Raw genomic sequence first — 26,399 nt, forward strand, 5'->3', positions numbered from 1 at the left:
ATTCATTTAGGCTGATGACGACCAGCAATGACCATTCCCGAAGCACCCTTGCACCAGTCCACTCCATGCCTGACAAAAGGCGGCTTGTGCATGAAAAGGATGACAAACATCCCTCTTGAGCGCCAAGGAAACAGGTTGTGAGTGTTGCCATGGCATCAGAGAGGAGGCGAGGCAAGGAGAGGAGAGAACACAGTCACTACAAAATGCTGACATTCAACTGGTAAATAGGGTCTCATTCAAAAAAAGGGGGAAAAAAGACATTGAGAACACTCATTCGATGATCTTTTCAATTACAATCTTTCCACCTCAACCCCAAGTCTGGCCAGAACCATCTTTAAAAAAAAAGGAAAAAAAAAGGCCTTCCATGACTCCATCACTTTAGCCAGACAGGTGACTGGAGCATCATTAAAACATCCCATCCATTTCTAATTCTGCTTCCTGATCCGCTGACCTACACAAGTGTCCAAAGCCACTTCCTGTCAGACTTCTTTAAAAGACGCTTTAAAAAAAAGAAAAAAAAAAAAAAGAACTGCAAATGACCCAGGCTGTCCATTTTATTTATTCAGTACTGCATAGGGGGAAGGAAACAAGTTACCGTCCTTTCCATAATTGTTAAGTGGAGGGAGGGAGTCATTTGTGTATGCGCGTGAACAACAGAGTCTCAGGGAATGGGACTTCACAAGGGGAGGGGAGTGGTCGTTTCTGTGTAATGTGACTGCATGGCAGTGGGTGGACAGACAGACGGACAGCTGAGACAGTGGACGACGTTGGGGAGAGGAGGGGAACTCTTGATCAAAATCTCTCCTGACACCCCCACCCCCCAGAAAAGAGAACAGACAAAAAAAAAAATAATAATAATAAAAAAAAGTTACATGCGGTAAGTCCCCCCCCCTCCCCTAGACCGATTTGGATCCTCTCCCACACCTAAGCCATCCCTGAGCCCACTGCTTGAGAAAAGAAAGGAAAACAAAATGCCGTAATATTTACAAAATTCAGGTAGATCCAGTGGAAAAAAAACACAAAGTGTGCTTGATCACCATACTTCAGGATGAGCATTACTTGATTTAAATTACACAATTAAAAATATTTGCCATTTAAAAAAAGGGATGTTTGGGGAATTGAAGATGTAATTAAACAATAAAGTTGGATTAAAACTCTACTAACTCCCAAAGTCTAATGTACGTGGGGATATCTATAAATTGTGTGTCTGTGTGTGTATAATTTATGTGATACATGTACACTACCAGTGGCTGTAACTTATAACTTCATGGGGTATGGGACAAACGGATGTGGGAGAGTGTGTGTGTGTGTGTGTGTGAGTGAACGTGTTTCATGAGGACATTAATTAGTTTTCGGAAAGGTAACAGATGCGAACGGAAAATAAACGGGGGAACGGTGGAGAAACGGAAAGATAATGACCCAACCGAAAGAGACATGAAGTGTGAAAGAGAGCAATGAAAAAGAGAGATGAGGAGAGTGAGAGTGAGAGAGTGAGAGACTGGGGAGGAGTGCCTCAGTCCTCCAGGACGATGGGCTCGCTGGTGCTGGAGGGCAGCAGGGGGACGGGCAGGGGCAGGGGGAGCGGGCGCGACGGCAGCGGCAGCTTGACCCGCACCGGCGTGTGGGGCTTACGGGCGGCACGCCGCATCTCAGCCTGCGTCAGGTGCTTCCTCAGGGCCCTAGAGAGAGGGAAAGAAAGAGAGAGAAGGGGGGGGGGGGTGAGAGTGAGTAGCGTCGTCAGATAGATATTGCACTTTTAATGTATTAATCACTGCGTACAGACTGTTTTATAGAAAATCAGATGGCGGCCATTTAACATGAACAGGAGGGAAAAAGATTGAGAAGAGCAAGAGAGAAAAGGAAGAAAGAGAGGGAGAGAGAGAGCCGAGACCCGATGGTCTGGTCAGGTCTGTATGCATGAGGTGAGGCTGCCAGGAAGTAATTCATTATTTTTAAATTAAGATTGACTGCTACATGGTTACAGAGTTCTAATTCATTAGCCTTCATTCCCACAAACCAGGAAACAAGAGCGTAACAGTTAGTTCGAATTGTTCATCAACTTCAACTCTTTATATCTTAGCAGAATCAGAAAATGAATGTCATCATATTTCTATTAGGAGAGACACATGAGGGGGAGTATAGGATCATCAGTGGCCATCTTGAAGTAAATGGAGCTCATCAGTTACGGTGATTGATCTGGAACGTTGGATGTACCTGGTGTCTTTTGTGGCCACGAACACCACAGGGTTGGGAGCATCACCCTGGCTGACCTTCTGACGCTTGATGACAGACTGAGAGGTGGTCCTCATGCCCGATGGGAACGGCCTCCCATTGGCAGAGAAGGGATGACCGCCCACCTGCACGCCCGAGAGAGAGAAAGAAAGAGAGAAAGTGAGTGGTTGAGCAGAGATGGAGAGAGGCACAGACACACAGACAATATTCATCTTAGAGCGTCTAGTCTAGGTTGGCCCGTCTGTGGAACAGCAATAGGTTATGAGGAGAGCACTCAGTTAATGAGACAACTGCAGAATCACCGTGGCAGCTAATAAAAACAAAGGAAATCCATTCAGCATCACTGAGCTACACACAAAAGAGGGATATGAAATTGTACAAGGGGCGGTGGGTGAGGGGGCACCCGTTTACTAGCACAGACAAAGAACTTCAGTGTGTGTAAGCACATATGTGTGAGTGTGTGTGTGAGTGAGTGAGAAAGAGAGAGTGTGAAAGGGGAGGGGCCACTCACACTATCGAAGGGCCTCTTGCCCAGCAGGGCGGTGGCACTGCGAGACTGGTTGCCCTGGTTACGGTTGATGGGGGTGGGCGCGCTGCGCGGGGCCTTGAGCTTCAGAGGAGCCTGGACCGCTGAGGAAGGACAGGAGCAGGACAATGAAGATAACCACCAGCAATTAATGACGCTGGCAGCAAGAGCGTCTGTATGCATTCACGCCTACTGTAGCATAACCTACATGATATGTCATTTCACACCAACGCACAGAGTACTTGCTTTGTCAGTTCAACATGAACTAGAGGGATTGAAGAATGGCCATATAACAGATCATTTTCACATATTTCATTTTGAACACTATTCATATTTCTATTGCAAACAATATTGTATACCTACAAAGACCATCATCATTACCCATACCAACAAATCTAGATAGATAGATAGATAGATAGATAGATACTTTATTGATCCCCAAGGGGAAATTAAAGATGTCTAAGCCAATTTCAATTTTAAGTCAATTTTAAATTCAAGATCTAACAATGGGATCTCAATTTGTCCCTCAAACACACACACTCCTAGTGACAGGCTCTATGCATGCTGAGGCATCTCACCTAGCTCCTTGACGATGTTGGCGAGGGATGGTCGCGGGATTGGCCGGTTCTTCGCAGGAGTCTTGGGGGCCTTGGGCAGCCTGATCATACCTGTGAACGCAGACGCACGGGAGAAAGGGTCAGACACTGGCAGTTAGCACACCAACTGCTTGGGCTTTGAGCAGCAGACATGACGGCGTGCAGTACAGCGCAACGCTGCGCGCTGGCTACTCACACTCGGCCTTGACGGCGTTGGCGTTGATGGAGGCGTAGGGGCGGCGCGCGGCGCGCCGCGGCTGCAGGATGTCCTGGCACACACGCCGGGCAATGCGCGTCAGCTTGGTGGTCTGCAGGATGAAGGTCTGCCGGTTCTTGGCCAGGAGCTTGGCGCGGCCCGCCGTGCTGGTGAACGGGGACATGCCCTGCACTTCCTGCCGGGTCATGTGGGTGCGCGGTGGCGCGTCCTATTGGTGGAGGGAGGGGGGTGGGGGTTAATGGGGGAGGAAGACCGAGGTGGCAAGGTTAAAGCAGAGAACCCAAGGAGATGCCCCACACACTGATGACCACCTATTCTGTTCATTAAAGCTATGCAACAAGTTCACAGGTCACGAGTCCTTACGTCACCTATCTATCAAACGATACAGACGCCATGTAAATGCAGGGTGAGAGATGTTGTAACATACTGTGCCAGTTCTTGTGGCGCCCTCTAGCTGCGTGGGGGTCTTCAGACCGCCGTACTTCTTCCAGTAGATCCAGCAGGAGGCACACAGGCGGCACTGCAGGTTGGCAGGACCCCAGGCGTACCACTGAGGAGACTGGGCAGCTGCAGCACACAGGGCAGGTTACATACAAACAGGCTGAGACTCGGTATACCACTTATTATATGCATATATATGCAAACATTTAATATATGATTACCTGAGCTAGAATGTGCACATACATGCATACATATACTTTTCAAAACATGCAATGATCAATGTAGAACCCACAATTTCAGCAAACCAGAGGTACACACACACACACATACATACATACCACACACACACACACACACTTACTGTGACAGCTTTCACAGCTCAGCCCTTTCTGGAAGCCGGCTGCTCCATTCATGCCAGGCTTGTTGCCAGGAGCCATAATCTGGTTTGGGTTGGGTTTGGTGCTGAAGGACGAGAGGTGGGACGGGCAGTGTGAGTAGGGGGACAACACAGTGACCATCCAAACATGGCCAGCAGATGCATGGGATACGTTACCCACACTCTAGCACTAAATACTGAGATTTTCACTACAACATGCAGGTGCTCTACATTGAGATCCAATTTGACCAAACCAATCAGTCATTATTTCAAGGGCAAACTTGTTCTGAAGACAGCCTATTTAGGGCTATTTCTCTTCTTTAGTTAAACAGATACTGTGATTAATCATAGATGGTTTTCTATCAATGTATTGAGTATTGCAGAATTGCTATATCACAAGTATCGTGACCGGATTGATTCATGAGTCCCCAGCCCTGGGAGTGCATGTAAAAGCCACAATGGCTCCAAACAATTGTAGAACTTGTGAATATGCTTAATAATAATTAAGTAATAGGTTATGAGGTTATGCAGAGTTTGTCATGGTCATTCACACTAATGAAATCTCCATAAAGTTAGTTGTTTTCCCACACTGGATGTGCTTTGACAGAATACTCACTAGGTGGGGATGTAAACTTGCTTGAGCTTGCTGTCAGCCTCAGCTGCCTTTAGTCGTTTCTGTGAACAACAACATATCACATTGCACAAAACTGAACTGAACCAGAGCGAATCTATTCAGTGGAACTAAGACAAGGGACAGGACGTAGAAGAGGACTGGTGGTACCTGTTGAATGTAACGGTCAGTGGTCTTCCACATGTAGTAGAACTGGACCACACTGGCCAAAGACTTCCATGGCAACTGAAAAGGGCAATTTATCAATGTTATTTTCTATTTCCAACCTTTTTTGCAATCCAAAAATTACTCATGACAAACAGTCATTTCAAACATTTATGTCCATTTAGACACCAAACCATGTTCTGTGTTTGGATCACTCACAAAGTCCTGGCGGATGTCGTTGAAGTCCTTGCCATACTTCTCCAGCGCCTCCTCGAACAGCATGGCCTCCGAGGCGCTCCACTCCTCCATCTCGTCCCGGCACAGCACCGGACCCCCCTGCGGCACCAGGGTGGACATGGCCTTGGCCAGGTCGTAGCCGTTCTTCTGCAGGGTGTCCATGGCATGGAACTGGATAGGGGGCAAAAAGAGGCGGACTGATTTGTAAGCCTCTTGGACGGACCCGTATAGCGTGTGCTAGTAGCACTGGTGTGGGAGAGTGGACACAGTGTGAGAGGGCATTGCGGTCAGAGCGCGTGTCCTATGATGGCACGTGAGAAGGTGAACGCAAAAGCATGGTGTGGCATTTAAAAGCAGAAATGCATGTGTACCTACATTTAACACTGTGTACAACTGAAACAGTGTGTGAGTGTGTGTGTCTCACCAGTGTGTGTGTGTGTGTGTGTGTGTATGTGTGTGCCTCACCAATGTGTGTGTGTGTGAGTGTGTGTGTGTGAGTGTGTGTGTGTGTGTGTGTCTCACCAGTGTGATGTCTCTGGATGCGGCTGCTGCGCTCATGTGTAGACTCGGCTGGCGGATGGAGCTACTGCAGTCCAGAGCTCGAGCAAACGTCCCCACAGCCCTGTAGCACACGGACACACACACACACAGCCTCATTAGCACTGCACCACTACTCCCTCCACTACAGCAGACATTACATTACAACAAATAACCACACACACACACACACACTTTTGTACACTTATAGTAAATGGTGTACACTCACAGAGTACAACCAAACAAGTCAAATAGGTCAACCTACACATGTGTAGTCACACCCAAACTGCTTCATTAGATTTACACAACCCAGTAAATATATGCTGACAAACATACACAAACTCATATAAGGAACAACATTGTAGCTAACGCTAGTTGCAGTACCACAACACAAGATCACCTCCCATGGCTATATTAACAGGGTACTGTTGTATGTCTGAGGAAGGGCAAGTTGGCCCGAAATGTTACACCTGTGGTGATTAAACCATCGATTCCATTGGAGCTCCAGTGTGCGGACTCTTTTCTCATGTATATTAATAGGGTACTCACTCATTGTTATTAAGCCAATACACAGCACATCGGCTTGTAAAATGCACACAAATATGGGCACACACAACCATTACTGTGTACACACTAGAATCCCGGTACGATCAAGGACCAGTCCCTGAGGTCTTATGAGCACACACACTCCACCTCCCTCATCACACAGCAATCATTAAACGCCTATCTGGGGACAGGAGTTTCAGAAGCACGGGCTTAGCTAATGATTAGGTAGTATGTTAGTGTGTTCAGATGCTCTGGGAGCAGGGGAAACCCTCTCTGCCTTAATAACGTATGTCTTTCTCAGACAGATTACCTCTGGCATTAAATCCTCTCTTACAATAGCTGCGTACATGCTACAAATGACTCATTCAGATTGGTTACATTGGAGGACACACACAACTGAATAACTGAGCAACAGTGAACTCCTACGCCAGAGCTCTCTGTAGATCAGCCCTTTCCTTGTGCGGCTCTATGTCCAGCCACAAGAGGGCGCCCACTAATTCACAGTGGCCACAGAGAGGCGTTTAGGGCATTACATCTTTAAAAAGCAATAGCAACAATTCCCCTGACAAAGTGCATTAAAATACATCTCTGCAACATTGATAAAAGCAGAAGAATGTCATTATTATTATTACTTGACTATATTGAGCCCAGGCCATAAGAACATACAGTCCAATATGGATTAGAAGCCTGAGAGGATTCAGAGAGAGGCATTTCTTTTTATTGTATTTTGTAAATGCTTCTCAGCTCAGCCTTCAGAGCATCTGTGACAAAGGGGGGCAGTGGAGTCTCTATGAAAACGGTCTCGAGAGTTCACGTGGAATGTGAGGCAGAAGAAACAGACACTATGGAGGCAAGAGAGAGAGAGGAAGGGAGCGAGAAAGAGAAGGGGAAAAAAGTGAGGGAAGGCGGTGGAGGGGGGGAGGGGGTGGAGAGAGTATTCAATTGCAATTCAATTCAATTAAATTTGACTAACTTCTATAGTGCTGTTAGCAACAGACATGGTCTCGAATGGCCCCACAGAGCCCAAGGGCGGAGCGAGCCCAAAGTCCTGAGGCAGAGAGGACACTCACCGAGCCACCACCAGGAACTGGTCAATCTGGGAGTCCTTCAGCAGACTGTTGGGGTCCCACACTTTAGTCTCCAGCTTCTCCTGCACACGGCTGTCTGACTCACCTGGCCCAGAGAAAAAAAAAGAAAAAAAAACACCCCCACACATTATAAACAAACAAGCAAAAAAACACACTAACACATAGACATACACACTACAATGAACAGACATCGCACATTAGTCCTGGTTTCACTTTTATTGAGTAGGCCTAGATTCTACAGCCCTTAAAGCAACATGAGTTTGTATGCGTGTGTGTGTGTGAACAAACATCCCCATCAGACCTCCTCGGTCCAGAAATAGCCCCTGCTTAAGATGACACGGGAGGATGGGAGAGCGCGCAGGATGACGAGGGAAATTAAGGGCAGGATGGGTAATTGCAGACGAGCGAACGAAGGATCAGGGAGAAAGAAGAAAAAACACCCAACTACAGCAAAAGGTGACTCATCATTAAGACAGTCACATGTGAGCAACATGAGCGTGTGCGCACGCACACACACACACACACACACACACACACACACGTAAACACATATGCAGAGTCAAGGACACTACACACAGCACTGGTTGAAAGTGGGCCTTCATTCAGCCGCACACAAATAGAACCCATATGAGAAAAGCCGCATGATGCAGCTTCAAGTGGACAGAGACAGGCCATGGATGTGCAGTATATGCCATTTCACTGTGACCAGTGTCCACCAGTTCACATCTACATCCACAGCTTGGGACGCAAACACAGTGACCCTCAGGGTCATCACACGCACACGCACACATCAAATGCAAGCATGGCAAGTCCCTGACCTTTAGTTCAGGTTTTATAATGTGTGCATATGACATTACACATATGACAACCCAGATAATTGGTGAATGGGGACTGACACTAGTCACTAGTTTGCCAACATCACTATATTCCTCACGGCCCAAAGATTGTGCTAGTTGCTAGTAGCTAGTTGTACAAGTAGAGTGCAAGGCCACATACACAAGTACAGCAATAGAGGTAAGAGCATTTGCTATGTTCGTTAAGCATTCATTTGGGCTGGCTAATGAGCTCCCATACTGATTGGCTGGGGGGAGGAGGGCTGTTGTTTAATCCTGAACTTTAACCCCAGGGGTCAGCAGCGGTTCACAGAGGTCATGACCTTGACCTCCTGGTCAGGCGCCTCACTTACCCTCGGCCAGTTTGTCAGGGATCTCAGCCTGGTACTTGGAGCCCACGCGGATCTCCCCCTGGTCAGCCAGAAGGGTCTTCTGCACCGGGTCAAACACCAGAGAGTAGAAGAAGCAGTCCTGGACACACACACACACACACACACATTACAGAGCCCTGCATGCACCTTCTGTTCATTGAGGAAGTATTTGCTTTTTTATTGTGTGTGTGCGTGTGCTTACCTCTCTATCAAGGTAGCCTGTTAATACGTCCGTCTCGTTCAACAGTGTGACATTGCATTTTCCCCTGCAGAAACAAAACACAAACCACCGACACACACAGACATCAGGGATGTGCACATCCGGAATATAAATACACATGCTGCTGAGTACCAAATGGCTGCTTTAACATAGCTCAGAACACTGTGTAATCGGTGGGATGGGGGAAACTGTATGGCTCATTAAATCTTTATGGTCGAGTGACATAAGAGCTTGAATGAGAGAGAGAGAGAGAGAGAAAGAAAAGAGAGAGAGAGTATGTGTGTGTGTGTGTGTGTGTGTGTGTGTGTGTGTGTGTGTTACCTTATATGCGTGGCAGGTAGGGATTCAAACTGTCGAGAGAGGAAGAGTTCTCTGTGCTTGAGCTGGTGTTTATGCTGTTCTGTCATTGAGGGCTGCTTCGACTCTTCCTCAAAGTCTCCTACAGACATAAAAATACAAACAGAAACATAAATAAATAAATAAATAAAATAAAACTAAAAGAGTACATATACTTTGTTTCAAGATTATATGATTATAAAGTATTGTTAGTGTAAAACAGGCTTTATAAAATTCAATCAAATCCTCAAACTATAAGTGAAGAAACATTTTTCATACATTCATTCATTCATTCGTGTCCCATGTATGAGAGTGGGCAACATGAAGAGATAGTGGCAGGAGAGTGTGTGTGCGGGATCTCATGATCCAGAGGGAGAGGACACATGAAGGCTCCACAGCAGCACCGCATGGGCCTCAGAGACAAGTGTCACCCATGACCCCACTTCTCAAAGGTATGTACAGTATACACTAAACCAGCAGCGTGGCGCGTTGCTTAAGTGCACCAAGGTGGGGAGAGAGAAGATAAAAAGCAGCATGTGTGTGTGTGTGTGTGTGTGTGTACGTATGAGTGTGTGTGTGTGTGTGTTTAAGAATGCGAGTGCGCAGCACAGTTAGAACACTGGGCCAGACGACTATCTCTCCTCATCTCCCAGGACTCCGCCCCTGCACACAGCTACAGGAAACCCTGTGTGTGAGTATGTGTGTGTGAGTGTGTGTGTGTGTGCATGCGGGGACGGGACCTCAGGCCACACCCCTTTCTGTTAACCCCTCTATCCCTCTCTCCCTCCCTCCCTCCTCCTCCTCACTCCCTCTCTCCCCGTGGCCGGCGAGTCCCTGCCCGACTTACTGGGAAACCCTGTGTACCAAACCTGAGGCGCCCATCCCCCCACCGAGTAACAAATCAACCCCCCCCCCCCCCCCCACACACACACACACACACACACCACCGCCGCCGCCACACACACACACACACACACACTTGAAAAAAAGGAAGAGAGACTGCTTACACACACACACACACACACACACACACATTAACAAAGAACGGAAAAAGGACACATGGATACACCAAAAAGCATACATGCGATAGGCAGCTGCTCTTGAACTTGCATGTTTACTCATGCATATTCAAGCACACACACACACACACACACACACACACACACACACACACACACACACACACACACACACACACACACACACCGAGTGAGCGAAAGAGAGGTCACACTTTCCTCCTTAACAAAGGGCACGGGCGAGTCGGCATTAACCCTTTACGTGCCGTGGGCCACATGAAGGGCCTTTTGTTCTTGGCACCGTGCTGGGGGCTCAACCACAGCACCAGCGGAGAAGGAGGAGGAACGAGAGGAGGGAGGAGGGGGGGCAAAGAAAGCACAGGCTCCTACATTAAGAGAAGGAGGGGTAGAATTGTGTGTGTGTGTGTGCGTGTAGCAGAGCAACCGGGGAGGCGAGCCCAGGCGATTGTGTAACAGGACAGTGCCAGCTCGACGACTCATGCTGGAGAAGAAGAAGGCTGTCCAGGGTGACACACACACACACACACACACACACACACACACACACACACACACACACACACACACACACACACGGAGTCCCAGCAGCTGGCAGGGGCAGGGAGCAGGGGCAAACGGACGGGCGCAGAGGCAGATCGACGGGCACGAGGCCGACTGTGCACAAAGGAGGGGCAGTAAGCAGCCGGAGATGCCCTCACAGGGGAGCACACCCAGGCACGGGTCAGCCCACGGCAGCTCCCACTCAGCACCATCACACACCAGCACACTCACACACCCCTCCACCAGGCAGCCCAACCAGCCACAAGATTTGACTAAGAAGCACAACGGCAAACGGGGAAGCAACGGCTACTCCATCAGAGGCTTCAAACAGCCAATCACTCAATTCCCAATGTCTGTTTTTCAGTGGTCAGTGCCAATGGTGGAAGGCTTTGGCAATCAAGCGGACACTTGGACAACGGAATCCTGCTACCCTCACCTCCCTAGAATTCTAGGAAATGGAATGCATTAATGCATTTATCAGTTAGCAGTGTTTCCCATACACATTGACTTATTTGTGGCAGACCAGCACAATATCAACACTGAGCACCACACAATGATGTTCCAGGTTGTACTGAATTGTGCTTAAATCTGGTTAGCATCATAACCACACTGCGCTAATCTGTTGCATTCAAGTTAATTCTGCCAACCTACCACCACAGATAGAATTCAATTCTGTGGGAAACACTGGTTAGTCATTCCTCAGGTTGGCTCAACCATAAATTCACAAAACCAAGATGATAAGGAGAGAATTTCTTGGCAAATCAAACATACAGACATATTCCGAAATATTAATAAAGAGGAGTAAATTGGGATCATAGAGTGATATGTGACTGATCTCAACCCCTGCTGCCTGAGGCCTGGCTAGTGTGTGGCCACTACAGCATGAGGAGGGGTTCCAGCTGTTGACAGGGCGTGTCAGATAAAGGTCAGGGGGGTGGGGCTCAGAGCTGGACGCTCAAAGCGGTGGGGGGGATTCAGAATGCATCCGTTTTGAGCAGCTCAGACAGCCTGTATTATGGGGGGGGGGGGGATTGGGGCTTCAGTCTGACTGACACACTGACACACACACTGACACACACACACACACACACACACACACAAAGAGCGGCTAATGGGTTCATGGCCCCTGCAGTCACTTGTCTGTCTGTCCATCTGTGTGTAGCCCACTGCTGGAGGTCAGGCGTCAGCTGGGGCTCTGCTCAACTGTAGTCTGGCTGGAACTAGTGACCACTGGCCCACTCCACGGCGCGCGCGCGCTCAGTCTGCCCCCTACACACTGTGCCCTTTGTGTGGGCCAGTGGAGGCTCTGCTCATGCTAATGTGCTCCTGTTGGCCATAATGTACACACACTGCAGCTGGACCCCACTCCGCCTGCACGCCAACCCCCCCCCCACACACACACACACACACACACACACACACACACACGTCTTACAGCACGGCTAATGGAAACATACAATATGACTAACAATAATATCGAAGAATGGGTTACATAACTCATAAAATGCTCTTAAGTAATAGTATTTACTATAGTTAGTGTTATTTTTATTATGACCGCCGCGCAGCGAAGCGGCGGTCATATAGGTTTAGTCAGATTTTTCTTTTTCTTTTCTTTTTTTCTTTTTCGCATGTCCAAATTTCCGTCAAGGATTCCCGGGACACTGTAAGTCCGGGGTACACGAAACTTGGTGGGCATGTAACCCCACATGGATAGCATGGAACCTCCTGTTTTCGTTTTGATCTGTAGCCCGCCCGCTGGACTGGACCCCCCGACAGGAGGGTAGGGCAGACACAGTTTTCTGTGAATATCTCGAGAACCGTAGGGTTTAGGAGGACCATTTTTTTTTTGTATGTTGATCTCAAAGGGCCATGTCAACCCATTCCATAACAACTCATTTCATATATAGCGCCACCTAGTTAAACACAAAAAAGTAAAAATGAGGTGTTGTAATTGCAGGTATCTGTGACCTAACATAGTCAAAACTGCACGGAATTGGAAGTGTAGGATCATTATGACACCCTCTGAATTCACGCCAAGTTTCATGGAATTCCGTTCATGGGGGGCCACACAATAAATTAATTTATGTTACTATACACCAACTGGCCTGTAGGTGGCCGGAGACAGTTTTCTGTGAATATCTCGAGAACCGTAGGGCCTAGGAGGTCCACCTTTTTTTTGTATGTTGGTCTTAAGGGGGCATGTCAACCTATCCCATTACCACTTATTTCATGTATAGTGCCACCTAGTTAAAAATTAAAAAGGAAAACATTTGGTGTTTTCATCACAATATCTCTGGCTAACATGGTCAAAACTGCACGAAATTAGAAGTGTAGGATCATTATGACACCCTCCGAATGCATGCCAAGTTTCGTAGACTTTCGTTCATGGGGGGCCTTACAATAAAATAATTTATGTGTACATTTAGTGACCGTACTCCAACAAGGATTCCCGGGACACTGAAAGACCGGGGTACACGAAACTTGGTGAGCATGTAACCCCACATGGATAGCATGGAACCATCGCTTTTCGTTTTGAACTGTAGCCCCCCCGCTGGACTGGATCCCCGAAAGGAGGGTAGGGCAGACACAGTTTTCTGTGAATATCTTGAGAACCGTAGGGCCTAGGATGACCAATTTTTTCGCGTATGTTTGCCTCCAGGGGTCATGTAAACCCATTCCATATGCACACATGTGCATAAACAGATACACACGCACACACACTCACACAGTAGACATATATATACGCATGCATGCACATGCACACACACAGGCACATAAACAGGCAAACACGCACATGCACGCGCACACACACCCACACACACATAAACATGTACACGCACACATGCACACAATTCAAGAATTTCTTAGAATTATGAACAGGCAAGATGGGGGTGGGGTTGTATAAAATGTATATTACATGTGAAATCTATGAACTAATCATGTTTTGGTACTTGTTGTCTAGCAGATACCAGTGAGAATTGAGTGTGCATAATGCAATTCAGTGAGACAGTTAGAATCATATATGCCTTTCAGCATGACTTATTTTTGTGTAAAACATGTGCTGGACTGTGCGGCGGTCATATTTTGTACCGCTCTGCGGTACATCTAGTTATTATTATTATTATTATTATTCTGATGATGTTGTTTGATTCTTGATCAATCCCAGGCAAATACTAACATGAGGTGGCCTAACCAGATCTCCCTGTGTAAGTGGCCATGGCCCACTGGAATGGAATAAGAAGTTTATTTGATTATTTCTCGGACATCAGAGTGGACCTCCCAATCCATACACAATCAACACCAACTGAAGCTGACTGAATAGAATCGTTTGAAGGTCGTTTTGCTGCTTTCACATATCTTCTTATGATTCCACTGGGATGTATATCCGTAAAGTTGATTGGGAGGTCTGCTAGCACTGACTGTTGGCTACTCTGCCGGCTCCGCGGCGGTGTGCTGCTCACCGGACCGCTGTTACATATCTGCCGGATTAATGCCTGATTAAAGGGCTGACCTGGAGCCTGCTGAAGAGTCGTGACCTGCGGAAAAATGCAGGTCAGCAGATCTGGTACACCACTGGTGTGTGCCTGTGTGTGTGTGTGTGTGAGAGAGAGACGCAGGTCAGTCTGGAGATGAGACCAGGCTGGAGCTGACATTCGGTTATGACCACCTGAGGAGAACTCGTACCTCATATCTCAGCAGACTGCTCACTCTCTTTCACACACACACACACACACACACACACACACACACACACACACACACACACACACACACACACACACACACACACACACACACACACACACACACACACACACACACACACACACACACACACACTCTGTTCTCAGCCTTTGTGTAGTGCAGTGAGCGTAACATAATGCACCCACTGAGCTGAGTATGTAGTCTACTTCACAATACCCACCAACTGTAATATTTAACTGTGTGTATGTGTGCGCCTACCACATTAGCTGTAGTAGTCTGCCATAACTAGGCACTATTTAGCTGTGTAGAGTTTATTTAGCTTCTGGAGAGAGTGCAAGATAAATGCTCTCCATTTAAGCACTTTCCCAAATTCTAATGTAACAAGGTGCTAACAAAAAGGGATTCATAACCTGTACTGAACTACAAATATGAAATCATTTATTCATATTCAAGTCAAATTAAATCTTTGGTTTAATGCACCATCTCAGTCCTTGTACTCATCTGCATCAGTGGTGCTCCACAGGGGAGAGGTCTATTGTCTGAGTCTTACTGTGGAGTGCTGAGGTGCCATCACATGAGCAAACACTTTTTCGCTTGCCTTTGAGTTTGCAGTGGGCAACCAATGGCTGTCAAAACAATGGATAGCATACACCCGGACAACAGTGAAGCCACCGGAAGAAGGCAAAAAACCAGCGGTCAATTCTGGATGGATCAGGCCGATTTGCTGTTTACTATGCACTCCTCCGATTCCAAAAAGCACTCACCAAGGTTGCCAATATGACTGACACGTTTTGGCTCCTTTCTTCAGATCATACGAGCGCGACACTAAGCTGTCCGTGTGGTTTACGGTCATTGGTTCCAACACTCAAATCCCAGTCTTCTTCTGTCCATGACAGAATCACTAACTTTTGGCTCCAAGAGGAAGTGTTCCTTTTCAATCACCACACACTTTGACAGGATAAGTCAATCAAGCTATTATGCTCTATGGGAGTCTCTCCTAAATCACAAACGTACACACACACACTAACACACGTTCTCCTTGCCTTGCTAATACAACATAGCTCCCAGCTGTTGGAGAGAAGTATGACAGTGCTGGAAAAGATGAGCTTGTATTGATAACCTTTAAGTGTGTTGTTGGCATCTGAACCAAACGTGTGAGGGGATCATAAACATTCGCTCTGGAGGATAGCGGTTGGCCATCTACCACTACCAGCACCACCACCATACACACACACACACATACGATGCCGGGTCAGTGTTCCTGCTCCACTCACAGTCAGCCATAACAAATATTTGTGTCTCCAGCTCCAGTGTGTGTGTGTGTGAGTGAGTGAGTGTGTGTGTGTGTGTGTGAGTGAGTGAGAGAGAGAGAGAGATAGAGAGCGTACACTACAGGATCCCATTACACTCTGGCCACAATGAGCCAAACAAAGCGCCTCTGCCTCTCCCCACAGATGCTGATGGGCCAGACAGCCGTGTGTGAGGCACAGGCCAGGGAGGCACGAGGGGGATAGGGGATTGATTGATTGGGTGTGTGTGTGTGTGTGTGTGTTGGGGGAGTTTCTGGATCTGGCGAACCCTCCTCAGCTTTGGCTGAGCCACAGGAACCCCCCCCTCACCACACTGCCTTTTCAGCTGCTCCATCCAGTAGCCGTATTCATTCAACTGGTATGCTGCTACCCATCTCATGGCACAGGGCTCCTCAGCTGTGGCACTGGGCCTGGCAGATTTGCCAATGCGGTGCTAGGGATGGCTGGCATGGTCATACATGTGTGCGCAGTTTGAGCGTATGTGCACCTAAACTGACGGGAGATCTAACCAGGACGGTTCAGAGATACAGACAGGCCGTCAGTCAGTCCTGAAAACCCAAAAGTGCTCCCTTGTTTAGGCTGCATGCATGCAAAGAGATGTTTGATTTGACTCAGGGTTCAGGAATGATACTCAAACAATTATGCAAATCGGGAAACACAGGCCATTCATTGAAAACATGGCTGCACTCTCACATGTGGTGACGGACATCTTCAGCCCATAAGGAAGCAACCAACGTGATGGATAGAGCAAAGAGGAGAAAAAGGAGGAGAAAAGAAATGAAAGAGAAGAGTGTTCACTCACGGGCATTGCTGTCAGCCAGGGTGTTCAGATTGCCTGAGATGTCCCTCCTCCGGAACAGACACACCACCTTGGCTTCTACGTTCCCATTGGCCGTCTGTGGAGGAAAGATATGCAATGTGAGTGTCAATCACTAAAGACAATTATACAAAACACTGACACAGCAACAATTTACATGGCACATTTACCCAGAGTTCCATACTCTACTGGGACTGCTAGGGAACTATGAGCCATGACACAACAGTTAGGTATGGTCAAATCATGAATCAATATCTGATTGGACAAGAGGCAAGCCATGAGTGTGGGTATCCTGGCGACATTACAGACATTAGGATATCATTGACCAACCCTACTAATGTCCTGTAAATAAGTGACCTGACTCAATGCTCTATGTACAGCTGAAAGGTTTCTATCACGCTGCCACAGGTGGACACCTACGCCTAACGTGGGATTGGAGGAGGTGACGGAGGGCTGGGATTAGAGGAGGTGACGGAGGAATGGGATTGGAGGAGGTGACGGAGGGCTGGGATTAGAGGAGGTGACGGAGGAATGGGATTGGAGGAGGTGACGGAGGAATGGGATTGGAGGAGGTGACGGAGGGCTAGGATTGGAGGAGGTGATGGAGGGCTGGGATTGGAGGAGGTGCAGCCATGGCAGAGCTCCCATCAGCAGCAGCCATCCAGGAACTCAAGTCATCCACACACACCATCAAAAAGGAGGTGTCTGAGGTGAATGCAGTAGCATGTTGATGCTGGCCTAATGACAGACACACACATGGGCATTTTTCCTCTCGCTCTGTTCAGAAAAATCATCTCTCACTCAATTATTCAGAGAGAGGAAGCAGTCATGGGGGCTCTCCACCAGTCCTTCAATTGCTGCGCGTTACATAAATGGACTTAATCTTTGCACAGGCAAACAGGCCTGTGTCATAGACGCCATTATATAAGAGCTTTGGAGAGTTTGGCTCTGAGGACGTCGTCGCTGACTGCAAGTTGATGCTACAGAAGGATGCAGAGGGGTGTGACCAATGTGATGGAGTGATTGATGAATGGATGGAGTGAAGGAGACAGAAGAAAGAGGGATGGCACTCTTCACTCACCTTGTTCAACTCCTCTATCCTGCGGATCAGGTAGGGGTTGCTAGAAGAGTTCTCAAAGTACACATAATCTGTGGGAGACAAGACAGAGGGAAATAAGTTAATACCTTACCTAAGGACATCATAGCAAATAAACTCAAGTAGTACACTGAAAATAAAAAAGTAAACATCTAAATAAGCAAATAAATAGGTCCTATGACATGAGACAAAGGGCCCGTCCCAATACCTCCCCTACCCCTAGATTTTTGCCCTAACCCTCGTTTTTGCGCGTGCACATGTAGGGCTAGGGTGTCCCATTACTTTAGGGAGCAAGGGGAAGTGCTATTTTCCCTCAAAATATAGCCAGGACCAATGCAGGCTTAAAACAAAGTGGGAGATGAAATTACCCAGGATACCGTGCGAGCTCAGTGAGTAGGTCAATGTTTTCATATATTTTCGCAAATAAGCATATTAAAATTTCGAAATATGTTGGAATATGTTAGTTTGATGCACATCTGATGGACTGTTGAGTTTTGAACACTAATGTTAGAAAATATCTCACGAAGCTATCTGACTATGTTCATGATATCTGCTGATTGCTTTGAGAGAGTCTGCCCATCAAATAACGTTATAAATCAATCTGGGTAGTTTCATCAATATTTAGGATGTGTGTTCTGACGTTCACATGAACACGAATGTCTTTGTTGATTAACCAGACGTAGATAAACCAGCACAGCCCACACAACAATGACCGCTGGAACGGGCATATTCCTGAATGAAAATAGTAGCAGGCTACTACCGGTAGACACGTCGGCGCTGCGCGTGACGTAGGTGAGCATGTTCGCTACGCTAATTTGCATATGGTGGTGTCCTAATTCATAGGGAAAGATTTTCACCCCCACTTCCCTTGTCGAGGGGGCTTTAATGTTGAGGGCAATCAAAACCAAGTGGAAGTTTTAAGGGGGGAGAAATGGGACGGGCCCAAAGACATTACACACAGAAGTCATTGCATTCATCTTCCACTAACTGCTGACCAACTCGCACTGTAAAGACTCCGCTGCAAACCGTTTTTCTGCACTTGCAGGGGCCAATGTTGGGTGTGACACACTCGCTCACGCTCACACACACACACAAGCTGGCCGTTCATACTCCGCACAACTGCTGCAGCACGCAGAGTTGGCTAGTGTGTGACCTACAGGAGCTCCTGCTCAATGCTGCACGCCCACACACACACATACACACAGTACACGCTGATGGAACAGTTTCATTTTTCACATCCACTGTCATTTTATTAGGAACACATTGTGAAATATTATGAGGGCAGTGGAACACACTCCTTATTGCCCATGCTGGCGTGCGCCGCACACACAAACACACAGTTCAGGTTCGGTGAAGATGAGCCAAACGGCTTTGACTGGTCTCGTGTGATAGGAGTAGGCCCTGTGCTGTGTCAGGCACTGCAGGTCTCGGTCTCTCTCTCTCTCTCTCTCACACACACACACACACACACACACACACACACACACACACACACACACACACACACACACACACACACACACACACACACACACACACACACACACACACACACAGAACAAGCGTCCCAGCATATCTGTGCTACAGATGTCTATACTGCTATGTAGGGCTGAGCAATTAATCAAAATCAAATTTCAATTGTGACCTCCAATGATTATGAAAGCAACACAATCAAGATACAAATATTTTGCTGAATTCTTTTTTGCAAAGGTGCTCTTATTTTCTCTTCAGTGGTATATCATATCCAGTGCACCCCTTTGCTTTACAGTGGTTAACTGTTGCATAAGCTTACATAATACATTTTAACATTTGTTTGCCTATTTGTTTGCCTATGTTGTTTGTCAGTTCAATTTCTTGAAAGTTTTTCAGAACCATTGTGTGCTTGTGTTAAATAAAAAATCATCATTACTATTTTTGCCATAATCGAGCAGCCCAACTGCTGTGCACACACAGTTCCATCAGAGTTCCGAATCACATGTGTACCAGTCTTTTTGTGCGTGTAAACAAGCGGCGGTAGACACAAGAAGGTTGCACTGTGTGTTCCTGTGGCTCTCTGTGTGTGTCTATAACAGTCAAAGCAATGTGGAACATGCCTGCATATACAGCAGGGCTGTGATCGATCAAACCTGCGTCCAGACAGCACAGCAGGAACTCAGTCACACAGCAGCTCTAGCGACTTCTTCAATGAGAGAAACACCACTGGGTTCCTGAGCTCTGGCTGCACACTTACCCACAGCAACACCCACGGTTCTTTTACCCCAATCCCCACATCTAGCCAAGAGATCAGGGCAAAATCCAACAGATGACCCCCCAGACCCCCCCCCCGCTCCCCATGGCCCTCTCACTCCGTGTAGCAGAGTATGGCCAGGCCAGTCACAAAGACCCAGAGTGGAGCCTCTGCCCCTGACACAGCACTTTCTCCAATAACCTCAACAACTCAACGAGACACGCCATTGTACAATGAGTGACATCATGCTTTCATGTGGCCATCAGGAACTTTCTCCAGAAGCGGTCAGCTGTTACGTGGTCAGGTGCCAACTGGACAGAACGGAGTGGTCAGTGGAGGGGTGCTGGTGCACAAAGGGAACACAGAGTGGGAGGGTGGACACCCCGAGAAAGCGAAGAGGCAAGTCAAGAAGAATGCCAAGCAGTTATCAGAACAATAAAACCACTAAACTTTCTGAGTCCTTTAGGAGGTGACCACACCAGGGTTCAGTGTCTGGATGTCCTGACACACACACTAGTCTCCAGCTGGTGTCGGCTTATCACTTCTTTGCAGCAGACACTCATCATACAAACTAAGCACTCCAGTTCACAGTGCAACAACTACTGTCTTGAGCTCTATGTTTCCTGCGCCACACACTGTGTCAAAAGTAAACAACACATGAAGTAAGCTTCTCCCCGACACACACACACACACACACACACACACACACACACACACACACACACACACACACACACACACACACACACACACACACACACACACACACACACACTCACGCACACTCACGCACACTCACGCACACACACGCACCAAAGGTCTTACTACAAAAGATATTGAGTAGACAAGTCATACAAAACAGATGTTTGGAATGAAGCTCTGCAACATCAACTTTCATCCCATTCTACTTCCTGCGATTACATGGCAAGTGGCCTTATCAGGCCTTGGGTAGCAATAAACAAGTGGTAATTTCTCATCAATAAAAACAAAAACAAGTCCACAGGCACTCAGAGCCTAACTCACACCATTCATGAGAACATCGTCTAGTCCATAAAATAGGTCTGGCTTGGAGTCAGCCACATAAAGGACGTGACCTAACATTGACACCCATGATCTTCTCAACATACTGTACAAACGCACACAGAGCACACAAACGGACATGTTGGATTTTGACCCGTTCCTACAGACTGGCTAAGTCTGGTTGAACACACGGGGGCCGAGCGAGTTCTGTCCAACTCAGCCGGTCGAGCAGAGTGTAGACACAACACAACGTGAGAGATGCCTTTCCCAGGCAACTCCAAGTCAAAGACAAATAAATGACGAGCCACTAGCCTACCCTGAGGACATGAGCGTTCTCAAAAGTAGTAGCTGTGGAGAAGTGGGCCCTGGGGTGGGGGCAATGGTGCTGGCCACCAGCAGCTCCATCATGGCCCTGGCTGAGCTACTTGGCTGAGGGGTTTACCTTTAAGCGGCTGCCCTTGAACTTCACCCACTTCCAGCCATCTGGGTGGCAATCAGAAAAACATGAGAAGCACAGACCAAACCAAGAAAAACAAAGACGCAGACAACATGTGGATGACGGAGAGATGGAGCGAGGGAAAGAGGAAGAACGGGAGCGCGAGAGAGAGAGAGAGAGAGACACAGACAGATAGAAACACAGACAGAGTAAGACAGACAGACAGACAGACAGACAGACAGACAGAGAGACAGACAGAGAGACAGAGAGGGGGTCTTTTCTTGGAACCAAGCCCTGCCACTCCTCACCTAATCAGCGTGTGGAGGCGCCTGGCCAGCGTGCCACAACACAACTGACGTCTGGCTGGAGAGAAGATACGCTTTTTTGCTGCTGAGCCCAAAAACCCACACACATCTGCCACACCAACAACCCGCCATGCAGCAACTGACCAGCATAATTTGCGTGTGTAGGTGTATGCCTGTGTGTGCGTGCATTCGTGTGTGTATTTGCATGGGTTTAACAGAGTGTCTGTACTGCTGCACAGAAGATTGCATTGAAGTCATTTTGAGAGGCATTGAGCAGGGGAGTCTTAAACAGCCTCGACCACACAGGATTTCCAACACCTACCAAAAATAAACCTCATTATTTTCATGGTGGCAGACGATAGAGTCTAGAGTTGACTGCCACAGTTCTGCTAATCGTCTATCGCTATTCACATTTAAAAACATATAGCCATACTTTAAATATGGACATCACAACCACCAACTGGGGAATGACAGACTATGTAGAGAACAGGTGGGATGTCCAATTAAGAATAAGTGAACGGATAGGCCCTAGCCCATGTCAATCAGGTAATTGTTGGTAAAAGCCTACTCCTGAGACAGCAAGGCTGACACAGCTTCGACGACACCAGAGCGCTCAATGTGCTTGTCATGAAAAAATGGCTAACAGATACCAGCTGTCGGCAGGTTCTTCCTGAACACACCCACAACTGCATATGATGCCCATCCTATTCTGAGGCATCGCGCAGTACAACTAGTGGGCAGGCCATTTTATTACCTCCACCAAGGACGTCATGTTTTCAGTGTGCTTTGTTCTTGTTCAACTGTGTACAGGCTCATGCAAAAACACAACAGGCCTGACTTTAATGACACTTGGTGTAGAGGTGTAACATGGGCCAGGGATGAGACTTTACATGTTGGAGTGACTCCAGCCCATAGGGTGACTTAACACATTTAGTTTCATTTTCTGCTGGCCATTTAGCCTTGACAGAAGTATGCCCTTTTGTCGCCATAAAGACCAACCTATGAATGTGTGTGCTTTTCTTGTGCGTGCAGTGCTCTGGGTGTACATATTGACAAATTGACAATTAACCTAAGTGCATTGACATTTAGGAGACAAGCATGGTCTGAAAAGCTGACCATGGCTTTGCTAAACATAGCAACAGTCTTACAAGAGAATGCTGCATAGTATCTTGTGACCTAGGTTAACTGAGAGTGAAAGTGCAACAGCCTAGTCTCAATAGGTTGAGTAGAAAGCACAAGGTCTTCATCCTCTCCTAACAACACATCCATGAATAAATCAATAGCCTACACATCAGTGTTAATCAGAATGACGTTGATTGCAGTAAAAAAATGGGTTTGATTTCATATATTAAAGTAATTATCCACAAAGACTGTCCTTTGTATGCAGAATCAGGTCTAAAACAGTCATCAGGCTCATTCATTATTCAAAGATTGCCCCTTGAGAGACTCTGATGGAACGAAGAGATGGAACAATAGACTGAAGAGAGGGGGCTTCCTTGAGCGCGCACACACTACAGGTTCCCGAGAGGGCGGCGCACAATGGGTTAACAGTCTTTGTCCACCGAGGTGCTTAGCGGCACAGTGGCGAAGACTCTGGAGCGCAGCCAGACCTCGCCGACACGCCGGAAGACACCATCTGCAGTGCCTGTGCCGTGGTACAGGCACCCGACACAAGGCCAAGATCGAGGAGGGGAGGGTGAATAGACAGAGCAGTTGGGGAGTATGGTGGTGTGTGCGTGTGTGTGTGAGTTTGAGTGAGTGCGTGAGTGCATGCGCGTGTGTGTGTTTCAAGACTGGATTGACTTGTATGTGGTCTGTCTTACATTAAACGCTGAGACGGGCAATGTATGAAACGAGCAATCGGGATCCGCTAAAAATTTGAACTGTTTTAGGTGACCACAACCACATATCAGCAAGCAGTGCGCTGGCAGAACTCTGGAAAACATCCCGTCCTAGAACCTAAGGAAGTAGACTACATGGCATCTACTCAGCTTATACAGCGCACCATTACACTTTTCGAATTTCCTACAGACCAAAACCAGTCCTTCAAAACCACACTACTGCATGAACCTTAAAGCCACTGTACTAGAAAAGTGACTTACCGTTTACCACTGACAACCATGTACTTACCCCGACAGTAAAGGGGCAGGGTTAGATAATCCAATACATGCAGTTTGTTGTAAGCATTAGAGACTGGCATTTATGAGCTATATATTTTCTAGTCCAACTGTTCTAATTGGTGTGCAAGACGCTATATGCATTTGAGGTGGCATGCTAGCGAGCATATTTCAGTCTACGGTCGTATTACCGTGACCTATTTTAAGACAGTCATGAGCATCTCACAATAAAATAGGAATATATTAGACCAAATGGATGAATAGGAGTCAGCGCTTTCAGTGACCACAACATCGGCACAGACACCAGGGTGACAAGACAGAGTAGAGTAAGATGTTACAGTGCATACTGCTACACGCTGTCCTGTGTGAACAGGTCCCCCGGCAGCAATCTCTGCCATGGCACTCCAGTCAGAATGAAACAGTTATGACAAACGCATCCAGCGCATAAAGCACATTCAGCCGGTCGTTGATGTAGAATAATGATGACACAACGAACGTCTAACTACCTGTTTATTACGGCGTCAATAAAAGACATAGATACACCAAAAACACCACCACATGCACACCAATTAAAGCAACACACAACCTAACGTCTGATACGATTCCATTAGTCTACTAATGATTTGACTTGACCAGTCCACTAATGTAATTAAATGCATGTTAGTGTTAATTAAGTATAGTATTTATCACTGGACAGCCGTCTTGCAAAATCAAAGTGACTTTATAACGCCCCCTCATTGCAAGCGAGTTGACGTTTGCTAGACCACTAACGCGATTCTTAAAAAAAAATAGATGTAAACCAAGATAATGCCCTGTCAAAATCTGACAGATCGATAAGAACCTAACTGGTTACACGTTAGTCAGCTTGATCATGAATATCATTTGTTCAGATAGCATCATAACTTGAACAACTTGCATAACTTATACCCAACTTAACCATAAAGTTATCTCTAGCAACACATGCTGCCAGCTAGGTGGTGTATGAGAAAGTTGAATTAAACTTAGAAGGAAAAAGTTCGTGCAGTTGGTCATTTTATTTAAAGGACAAAAACACTACATGAAAGTTAGATGCAACATAGTTGCAAGTTACTTCCCCAAAAGTGTGAAAAACAGTGCTACCTGGCCGGCTACTACAGTTCTAGTTAGCTGGCTCGCCACTGAATTAACGTTAGCGTCATACAACAAACACAAGGCTAGATATGCTAAACAGTATGAGCTAGCTTTACAATTTACTAGACCATCCTACTACCTTCAGTGGTCTTAGCTTTCTTGTTGGCTAGCCAGCTAGCGAAGTCAAAGCAGACGTGTTAATTACGTCTCATGTCGCTACTCAGCTAGCACACTAGCTTGTTAACATTAGCTTGCCAGTTAGCCGGCCATTGTGACTGGAGGCGGAAACAAATAATGTCGTGTACGACGAAGTTAGCTTGATAGCTAGCAACCATAACCGGTTAAGTTGAGCTAGCGATGTTGCTAACACGCTAAACAACCATGCTTTACAGATCCTAAAATAATATAATAGATTATTTACCTCCAACTCGATACATGTTGGCCGCCATTCTCTCGTTCCCCCTTACAAACACGGTCCCAGGGATTCCCCTCTTGCGTGAAAAAATGTCGATCTGAAGCTATTTTATCCCTGCATTTATTCCAGTACTCCCCCGCCGAGAAACAAAGCCGGGACCCGGCACCGTGGCGAGGATCTGGCGGGTAAAAGTTTAAAGTTTCCGTTACAATGTCTCCGAGGTCGGCTAAAATGCGTCTTTGTTTCAGTCCGATTACGAAGTCCCACCGAATCCCTCTCACACTCACGCACTCACACTTGCAGGCATGCACACACAGCCCTTGATAGCCAGCCTGTCTCTCTCACTACACTCTTCCTCCCATCCTCAGCTCCCAGCTTCATCCTCCTCTTCTTCACCTCCGCTTAGTTCACACACTCGACCCCCCCTTCTCCAACGTCATCTTCGGAAAACGTCACTCACATTTCGGAATACTTCGGCAACTTCGCCTTTAGTGAGCGGTCTAAAACGTAGACGCAACTATTTATTCAAATTTTTTTGTTAATTTACCTGTTAATAGCCTACGTACTATAACATGTTACTAAACGTCAACTGTTGACTGTCGTTTTAATATGGGGCTGGGTTTCTAAAAATTGAGCTAATTGAAACAGTAGTTGGAAACTTACAGTAAGGGCTAGAAATGAACCTGGTCCGTGGATAAGAAATTACTCATGCTTAAGTGCAATTTTCATATGCTGTTTGAAACTTAAACGGCCTGCGTCGAATTTTTTATATTCAAATCTGTGCCTATTCTGTCTTTGAAAGACTATGACCACTGCAATTCTCGCATACTACCGTGGAGTTATGTTTTACAGTGCAGATCATCACAGGCTAAAGCATACCGTGGTCTCCAAGTGAAAAGCATAGATTGTAGTCAAAAGTGAGAGAACACTCCC

At 46.9% G+C, this 26,399-nt stretch overlaps 1 protein-coding gene across 1 annotated transcript; it reads right to left on the reverse strand.

Annotated features, from left to right (window-relative positions):
* Positions 1-435: 435 nt before the first annotated feature.
* mta2 (metastasis associated 1 family, member 2) lies at positions 436-25,846 on the reverse strand. Its single transcript, XM_076289458.1, has 18 exons — positions 25,473-25,846; positions 17,822-17,889; positions 16,726-16,819; positions 9,317-9,434; positions 8,978-9,041; positions 8,758-8,875; positions 7,554-7,656; positions 5,923-6,022; positions 5,383-5,571; positions 5,170-5,244; positions 5,005-5,063; positions 4,374-4,474; positions 3,999-4,138; positions 3,551-3,779; positions 3,337-3,426; positions 2,744-2,862; positions 2,215-2,357; positions 436-1,679 (listed from the first exon to the last, which is right to left on the reverse strand). Exons 1-18 carry the CDS (start codon positions 25,498-25,500, stop codon positions 1,514-1,516), a joined length of 2,004 nt encoding a protein of 667 aa, XP_076145573.1. The 5' UTR covers positions 25,501-25,846; the 3' UTR covers positions 436-1,513.
* Positions 25,847-26,399: the final 553 nt, after the last annotated feature.

Source organism: Alosa pseudoharengus, unplaced genomic scaffold, assembly GCF_046254945.1.
Source record: "Alosa pseudoharengus isolate Yale_2024_CS ecotype anadromous, Long Island Sound unplaced genomic scaffold, YU_APseudo_1.1 YU_APseudo_1.1_scf_17, whole genome shotgun sequence".
NCBI classification, from domain to species: domain Eukaryota; kingdom Metazoa; phylum Chordata; class Actinopteri; order Clupeiformes; family Clupeidae; genus Alosa; species Alosa pseudoharengus.

Bases quoted from the DNA above. Each gene is read 5' to 3' on its own strand.
- mta2 (XM_076289458.1), bottom strand. From the start codon at position 25,500: ATGGCGGCCAACATGTATCGAGTTGGAG. The intron at 3,427-3,550 runs GTGAGTAGCCAG...CTGCGTTCACAG, and splicing joins CAACGCCGTCAAGGCCGAGT to GTATGATCAGGCTGCCCAAG. The intron at 2,358-2,743 runs GTGAGTGGCCCC...TCGGGCGTGCAG, and splicing joins GCAAGAGGCCCTTCGATAGT to GTGGGCGGTCATCCCTTCTC.